This window comes from Apis dorsata, unplaced genomic scaffold (genome assembly GCF_000469605.1).
Source record: "Apis dorsata unplaced genomic scaffold, Apis dorsata 1.3 scaffold_437, whole genome shotgun sequence".
NCBI lineage: Eukaryota > Metazoa > Arthropoda > Insecta > Hymenoptera > Apidae > Apis > Apis dorsata.
This window is the reverse complement of record NW_006263687.1, coordinates 205,107-214,332: the sequence shown is the minus strand read 5'-3', so window position 1 is coordinate 214,332 and position 9,226 is coordinate 205,107. Positions and strand designations below refer to the sequence as shown.

Below are 9,226 nucleotides of genomic sequence, written 5' to 3'. Positions count from 1 at the left end.
AAAAAAAAAAAAAAAAACAGAAAGAAAAAAAAGTAATAAAAAAAAAAAACGAATAAAAAAAAATAAGCCCTCTTTCCCGCATGCGATAAATCTCGAAAGACAGAAATGATAAATCCGCCTCTAGCTTCTAGAATTGTTGTCGGTTACGAAAGAGGAGACACGGCTCCATAAAAATCCAAGCCTCGAATCCTCACCTCGTAAGGGCATCAATCTTACCTGGCAACGGTGTCGTGGCATCCTTCTCCTTCTAGGAACTCTACGTAAACCGTGTGCGCCGGTATGGGTCCCGGCATTGTTGCAGGACGTGTGCTTCAAATGGCAGCAGGACGAATTTCCGGAAAAGCTCGTAGCAGCCGGCTTTGAGGACGCGTTCAAACAGCCGCCGCCGCTCGATCGCGTCTGACTGCCTCTCTGATCCGGCGACACAGTCAATTTCACCTTAATCGTCTTACTGCCGCACGGAGGTACCTGAATAGAAGCGCCCAGGGTATCGTAAATGGTAGTAACCAGGCCGGCTATGTCGTCTTTTGTTATCTTCCCGTGGCCGTCGAAGTCGTACAGGGTGAACGAGAATTCTTGCCGTCTTCGGTCGCCCTCCGCTACCGAAACGTCGCATTCGAATTCCTGCAATGGCACCAAGTATTATATTACAATTTATCAAGTTGGATAGGGAGCAAAATAATGTTTGAAATCAATATTATGTCGGAGAATATAGTCTATCGTTTAGAAATTTGTTAAATTTATTTAAAATATTCGAATTCACAGTTTGAGAAATGATATTTATTAAATTTATTAATTTGAATAATTTTTTATATTTTAGGTAGAAATAAATGGTGAAATATTTATACGTATGCCAAGTTCATCCAATATCCACGCATTTATTCGATTTAAGGAAATTCTCTGAAGTTTAAAAACAAATGGGAAAATAATAAAAAAAACATAGAATTTGCTCGTTTCACTTTGTTCTGTTCCTGTTTTAACAAGCAAGGGAGTTAATAATACCTCGAAACTGAGTTGCTTCGTTGTACTAGCGCTCGGCTGCTCGTCATTTCCGGTGGCCGGCGTAGGACTAGTAGAAGCGTCAACCGCGACCTGCGGTGCTTCTGTTTCTAACAAAATTGGCTGGGATTCCGGTGGTGAACCACTACGAGGCGCGGAAACACCGCCAAGAAGTTCTTCCGAGTCACTGCCTTCGGTATTACCAACCACTGTAATCATTGTTGAGCAACAATAAATGAAGAGTTTCATTTACAATTTAACTCAAATTACGTTTTCACTACTTCAAAGTAAATTATAGTACAATCAAAAATTCTGTGAGTAAAATATATAAATTGTGTAAGTAAATTATATGAATATCTATAAAATTAATCTTTAAAAGCTATCATGAAATATTTTAATTAAATATGTTGTTTTGACATATTTTTTATTTTATGATAATTTTAAGAGTTAAGCAAGAGATCTAATATATAAATACAATTTTATCTAGTGATATAAAATTGTAGTTAGTGATCCATTAAATAAATTCCTGTCCATTGAATCCATTTAATAAAAAATATTAATGAATTTATATCATATGAATTTTCTATTTTCTATTATATCTTAAATTTTATTATTTATTAGTGAAAATACAAAGGGCATAGAAATAAAAGAAATCAGGATTATATAGAAATGAATAAATAAGTAAGGAAATAACATGATCTATTTTATAATTACTCGTTATATTTCTGGTTATAGAGTTTTTTGTTCCACGTGCATGAAGTTCTCATCAAAGGAAATGAAATTGTTATCTACGGTCGAGCGACGGCATCGCTCGTAAACAAAAGTCAGAATCTCAAAGGTATCAAAGTAACATCCTCCATGGGTAAAGCCTATATTTATAGTCAGTTTCTGAGTGCCACTCGGTACTTAAAGTTACGGAGTGTAGGAAGTATTTTCGGACTATTTTGAAGGGGATGTATAACTTTGAATCACCAGAAATAAATACAACAGATATCACGAAAACGATCTTACGATCACGTTTCCCGTTTACTAACTTAAAAAAAAAAAAAGAAAAAGGTGAGATTGTTCTTTTCGTGCTCGACTCGCGATTTAAAGAAGAAGCAAAAAATTAAAGAAGAAAAAAAAACGACTGAAAAGATCGCTGAAAAGATTTTAATCTCGAGTAAAAAACAGGGAAAAATGTAAATCGACGGAAGCGTGTCTAGAAATTGATGGATGCGAGCACGTTTAAACGCGTAAATTACAGATCAAAGAGTTTGCTGTTTCATAATTACAAAGCGACCGGATTCCGTGCATAAAAGCGCAATTATCTTTAATGCATTCGCTCTATTGCTCGGCCGAAAATTATTTGCGCGGTGCAGCAACCGGGCGAGCAAGCGAGCAAATTAACGAAAGTTCCACCGAAAGGGACGGGCACACATCCATTTCCAGCGTTTATTTCAGAAACGTTTTGCACACTCGCCGAAGGAAGTGTAATGTATCTTTAATGTGTCTGCATTACGCCGCCGTTTACCGTTACCTAGACGCCTGTGTAAAAGCATTCTACGAAATGAAACGTTGAAAAGATACCTTTACGCAACTGCCGTGTATAAATGAACATCTATAGAGCACGACACGCCACAACATAGAGCAATATTTTTTTTCTTTTTTTAAAATATGCAAAATAAATGTTTTTGGCGACAACAGAAAATAGTGTATCGTTTAAAATGGTTAAGAAAAATTTTTTTTGAATGGTTGAGTTGATATATAAGATATGTGTATTATATATTCAGTAAAAGAATATTATTATTGAATATATGTTTTTTTTTGTGATAAATACGAAATACGTTCACATATTTAATGAAAATGCATAGAACTTAATTTGAAGATTATTTGATTGTTAAATATTTTATGATAAAATTCTAATGATAAAATCAATATAAAAAACAGAAAATGAACAATAAATTCGAAACAATCATTTTGCCACCCATAAGAAGAAAGAAAAGGAGAATTTTAAGTAAAGATTTTATCTAATGGACCTTGCCACACACATAGAGTCACTATTGAAAGGCTTTCCTGTATCTAGGAATTTAGGAATAAATATATCGAGAGATAGAAAAATAAATATTGAGAAAAAGAAAATTCATAATTTTACATTCATCGTTTCAATTATTTGAATATTTTAAAATTGTATATTGCATATTTGAATTTTTCAATATTTTTGTGAAAATATTATTATTATACAAAAATGCAAATAATAATAACAATAAATAAATAAAAATATTTATTTATTCTTATATATTTATATAAAGATATATCTCTAAATTCGATCTTCGACATGATTATAAAAAAAAATATTTCAATGAAATATATTTCAATTAAAATGCATCAACATTACATAATATTTTATCATTGTTTAATTCATAATTACCTCAAATTCTATGTTTAATGTCTTCGATTCGATAAAATAAGTCAGAAAAATATTTTCATAAAACCAGTTCCAATTAAAATGCAAAAATTACATATAATATATCTAAACGTTAGAATTATTTAAACTACGCGATCGAATCGGATTTTGTTTCAAGTTAGCCGAGCAATCGACTAAAATATTACGGGAATGTTCAATAATCGGGGTTCGATAAAACGAGTTTCCGCGCCGATTCGAGTTCCGAGTAGTCGGGGAATGTTTCGAGTGCTTTAGCCACTGGTTACACGTTTCCCTTCTACGATCGTCGGCCGTGTCTTCGGTCTCGAGAAGACTCCGCTTTTATCTTAATTCACGCGATACATCATTAAGCCGGTGCAGCGTGATTCCAGTAAAATATATACTTAAAAACATCGGCATCAAAGAAGCCGCAGAGCAACGATAATTAGCGATACGAAACGCGTAATAAACGAAGCCGGCCGCTAATTTCAATTACTCAAGAACAACGAGGGGAAAAGAGATGAAAAGGGGAGTACAAGACAAGAAAATGCTTGTACACGCGCGCAGAAAGGAGAAGAAAAATAAAAAAAAAAAAAATAAAAAAATAAAAAGAAGATCGAACATGGAACAGAGATCAAATATTAAAAAGAAAAAAAAATTAGAGAAAAAAAAAAACAGAAGAAAAAGCTGGATAATCGTATCTGCATAAAGAAACGGATGCATATACGCGTATAATGATACCTGCCGTGTGGTAATTACGCCCGTAACTCTTTCGTGGGGCGAGCGTTAAAGACCCAAGACACTGAGCGCACTGGGGAAAAAAGGGAGTCAAACAGAAGAGAGTGAGAGAGAAGGAAAAAGACATAAGAGCACAGCAGAAAGAAAAGGAAAGAACGACGGAAGAATAAAGAGAAACAAAAACTGTGAGTAACAGGACGGTAAGGGGAGGGCTAAAAAGAGAGAATAGAGAGAATCTTTGCTATTACATTAAAGAAATAGAGAATAGCCACGGACACCTTTTATCTAACCACCAGACTAATGCATGTAACGAACTCGCAAGGTCTCGATAATTAAACTCCACCCTTGACGCGCGACCCTTCTCTACGTACAAATAGTATACATAAATAGTATACGTGTGTCCGCGAGCACACACGCGTGTGTTTATGCCGTGTGTACCGTACCGCTTTTGCGCCCTCTTGAATGAAAAGCAACGGGGGAGCGGGACACAAACGGCTTCTGCTTTCTTCTTTGTAAATCACCCCTTTCTGTTTGCTAGGCTCGTAACTTTTATCATTTGCCGACGCAACAGCTTTCCCTCCCCCTACAGTCCCTCTCAACTCGTATGAAAATTTTGCCCTACGACGCACGAGAAAACAGCCATAAAGAGGAGTGCCGTAAGAGAACTTGAGATCGGACGAGCTTCAAAAGCGAAATCCGCTGCTCCGATAGAAGAGCCCTGAAAATTGTTGAATGATTTTCGACCAGTTCCTTATTGCTAACGATGTATAAAAATACTGTGTTCTTTCTCTTTTTTATATTTCTTTTTTTTTTCCTCTTCCTTTTCTCTTTTCGAACTTTTTGCATATTTTCTAATAAACAAATAAAGTAAATGAATTTATGAAATATATAGGATTGAATTCAAACATTAGAATGGAATAAAATTTTGTTGATTACAATAAAATATCAAGGATAATTTTTTCATTTTTATTGAATAAAATGTTGAAATATTTATCATTGCCTTGATATAGTTTTAATATGAAATTTTTATCAACTTTTTATTATTTGTTGAATATATTACAAAATATATTATAAAATATTTTATAAATTAGAAAAATCTTAAATTTTAAAGGATACATTTCTAAAATTTACATACAATTTCGATTGATTAATTAAAATTTTTCAAATTCTGAAACATGATTAATTAGAAATATTTTATATAGTAAATATATTAAATTTTGTTTACACAATTAAAATATTTTCATTGAAATTATTAAAAAATTATCAATTTTTTTTAAATTCTTGATCATTATCTTTAAAATATTTTTAAAAAAAAAATATTAAAATATTAAAATAATTGATGAATAATTTATATAAAAATAATAAATAATAAATATTGTTTTCATTTATTATATATTTTGCTATTTATTTATAAAATAGCTATATTATTATTTATTACTTATTTATTTACATATTAAATGTTTTTTAGTTTAAAAATGAAAAATAGTTTAAAAATAGTTGAAAAATGTTACCATATAATGATAAAGTAGTAATTTGCTAGTGCCGTCCTCAGTATAAACTACTCAAATATTTATCTTCATGTAAAACATTTATGAAAATCAAAATGTGAAAAATAAATTAATATTAATCTAGAATAAATATTATTCAATTATGTTTATATTTTTCTAATTAATAAACAATAAAAACTATAAAATTTTTCAATTTACTTTTATTATGATACTTTATGAATGATTACCTATATATTCATGATAACATTTTTTCAAAGTATGCAGTCGTATGAATATTATATAAGCAGAATAAAATATCTCCAATGATAAATTTATTCGAAATGATGTTAATCATTTATACAAAAATAAATAAAAATATATGTTACTTTATTGCATAAAAAAATATTAAAAATTATTAAATATATATTTAAATTTCACTTCTATTTTTCTATTTATTCTATATTATTTAAGAAATAGAAAAGAGAAAATGAAGATTAAATAACAAAAAAATGTTGAACAGAATATAATTATAGATCAAAGGTAAGAAAAATGCAAGTATGACGTAACACCACGTGGGATCCACTTCTGTCATACTGCAGTAGCATCATCGAGAAACACATATCGCGCGCCTTGCAAGTCGGGCAAAATATCATGCCTATAACCGGATTGACCGGACAAATCCCTATACGGTATATCTTGATCTATCTATGCATCGTGATTTTAACGAACATCGATATCTCGCGCGTGAACATGATAAAAATAAGAGAAGAAAAATCGGATGAATAAAAACAAATAGATAAAATAAATAGAAAAAAATAAAAGAAAAAGACAATATAGGAACTTACCAGAAAAGGGTCTATAACCAGCGAGGAACCTTGCTCGCCACCACTTTACGAATCCGGTAGCCATGAGACCCTCATGCATCCACAAACGCTGCGCACACTTTCCTTCCAGGCTTCTTGTTTCGCCACTTTGTTTTTATTTTTGTTTCCAAACTCGTCAAGTATTAAATTCTTCCTGTTTCTTTGTGTTCCAACAACAACCGTATGTCACACCAAGAATATGAGTCGCATTCGATGATATAAACACGATATTTTCACCTGACAATCATACGTCGTTCTCTTCTTATGTTTAATTTTCTGTACACTATTAGAAATCGAAAAATAAACACACTTCCGCGAAATTCATATTTTCCTGATAATGTCTTATCCGACATCTGCTAACGATACGACAATCGATGTGTACGACACGCACAATTAAGAACACGTGTTTTTGAGGGTTGTGTTATGTTTAAAACTGAGAATGATCCAGTTAGCGCCCAATCTCTTCTTGTTTTTCTATGTTTTGTTTATCATACTTTTGATGCAAAGATGAAATCGTTTGTACTTGCATACTGTTTTTTTTTGTCACTTAACTTAATTGCATATACAATCGTACAATTACGAAACGAATAACAGTCAGAATTTAATCCAGGTAAAAGCGTCGAAAGAGAAAGAAACACGGTCGCAACAAGAGAGGTCGGTCACACGACATCGCTCGACTCGTGGCCTGACTACGACTACGGACGATCGTTCGTGCCTAAACCACGTTCCCCGTAATTCCCTTTCCCCTTCCATAGGGCGCTGCGTCGTCAACAGTGCCGAGCCGTGGATACATGGGCCCTGAAGGTAGGAGGCGCGGCTCGAAACCTCCGATTCACGCTCTTTCTATCTATCTTTCTTGTACCTTCTTCCCGTTGCCACTTTTTCATCGGTTTCTCTCTGTTCTTCCTTGAAATCCATCTTCTTTTCATTTTCTTCCTCTTCTAACTATAGTGACCATCTTTCTTACTCTCTTTCTTTCTTTATTCCATATTTCTATTTCTCTCTTTCTTTCTATTTCTTCCTTTTCTACATTTTCTATCCTATTTTCTATATTTTCTCTATCTTCCTTGTCTATCTACCTTCTCTTTTGCTCTTTCATTTTTTTTATCTTCATACTCATTTTATCATACGGGTATACTTTCCTTTTCTCCTGCTCTTCTCTCTTTTTTATCCAGCGAAGGTCTATGAGAGCGGTGAAGAAGGATAGCTTTATACGGCTGGTGGGGTTTTGAAGGAAGCCGATGATGGTTCAACGTGGTCTACGACGACACTAAATGTCGACGCCGCGACGTCGAACGGCATGTAAAAAGGGAAACCGGAGCCTCCTGAGGATTTCGATTATTGCGGCCACAAACAAATCTTTTCGAATTTTTATTTCAATCGTGTGCGAACATTATCCGGATTTAAAAAAAGTCACTTTTGAAGAATTTGGGAAAATAATGTTTCTATCTAGAAGGATCAGATGTTTAATCATTCCAAATCATCTATATCAAACCGTCACAGCATCGCTGGAATCTCGTAATTCGTCGGAATGACGCACGACCGACTACTGTACCTTCCGTCGCGGCAAACTTCAGCCAATGAATAATGGTTTAGGGTCGTCTTTGTTTTTTATTTGGTTCGCGCTTTAATCTTCCGTCCACCAAAGATAATGATAATTATTCTTAATATTTCGACGCTCCTTTGTGGAATATTTATCCATAAGATTAAGAGATATCTTAAATTTGATGTCGTTTTCATTAATAATCTAATAAAAATATTTAATCTAGTATTTATTCATTGAAAAATAAATTATGACAATTAGACAAAATTATATTGAATAAATGAAATTACAATTTGAATAATTTTATGTTATTTTTCATAAATTTCAACTACTTATTTAATGCATAGAAAAACATTTGATATGATGCACTCGTTCAATGTAATTTCAAAAAACTAAAATAAATGCCATTTACTAAATATTTTATTATTTGTTTTTCAATTATTCAAGGTTAAAGTACATAAATATAATAGTGTAGTGAGATAAATGAGAAATACTCTTTTTGGAGACTGTACCCGCACGCTATTATCTCCTAGCGGTGTTTCAGAAGAAACATAGGCGTCACCTTTGACAATCTGATGAATGAACTTTATCGAAAAACACTTTGTCATATATATATAAAAACTCGTTTCTTATTCAAGGAATATTGCTATCAGACTATTATTTTATATATTAAATAACATTATATATTAAATAACATTCTTATTCTTTACAAATCACTAATTTGAAAAAAAAAATCATTACTCAATATACGCAATAATTTAAATTTTTATTAAAATTAAAATAAATCAATAAATTGAATAATATGAAATATCAAAAATTTTGTCATTTATTTTATATCATTAATAAATTTTCATGCTATATTAATCAAAATAATGATATGTACAAATAATAAAAAAAAACAAAATATAGAATACAATAATTATAAACAATTAGAAATTGCAAAAGAAAATTAAAACATGTTCCCTAAGTATCCGCGCCATTGGCATGGCAAGTACCCCTTGCTCTCCCTGTACGGAAAGTCTCTACCCACCATGCCACGCTATGCCGTGCTGTGCTGCGCTGTGCTACGGTTTGCCGTGCCATCCTCAACCGCGTAGCGTGGCTAGTTGTTTCTTTTCTTTATTCCTTTGTCGGAAAGTCGGTGGCGAGTCTCGTTTTTAAGAGAAGAGTAGAGGGGAGGAGGCAAAAGGAA

General features: G+C 32.6%; 1 protein-coding gene and 1 long non-coding RNA gene across 2 annotated transcripts in view; one reads left to right on the top strand and one right to left on the bottom strand.

The window, feature by feature from the left end:
* The window catches only part of LOC102671327 (protein naked cuticle homolog 2-like), a 9,474-nt gene extending 1,972 nt beyond the window's left edge, over positions 1–7,502 (bottom strand). Inside the window, exons 1-3 of the mRNA XM_006619796.2 lie at positions 6,474–7,502; positions 1,003–1,208; positions 217–624 (exon numbers count right to left, since the gene is read on the bottom strand). Of these exons, the coding sequence (XP_006619859.1) occupies positions 217–624; positions 1,003–1,208; positions 6,474–6,552 (693 nt within the window). The 5' untranslated portion in view covers positions 6,553–7,502. The remainder of the gene's footprint in view (positions 1–216; positions 625–1,002; positions 1,209–6,473) is intronic.
* Positions 1,068–2,056, top strand: LOC102671222. The gene is made up of 2 exons (XR_422364.1): positions 1,068–1,313; positions 1,735–2,056. It is a non-coding gene; the product is annotated as an uncharacterized LOC102671222 (long non-coding RNA).
* Positions 7,503–9,226: the final 1,724 nt, after the last annotated feature.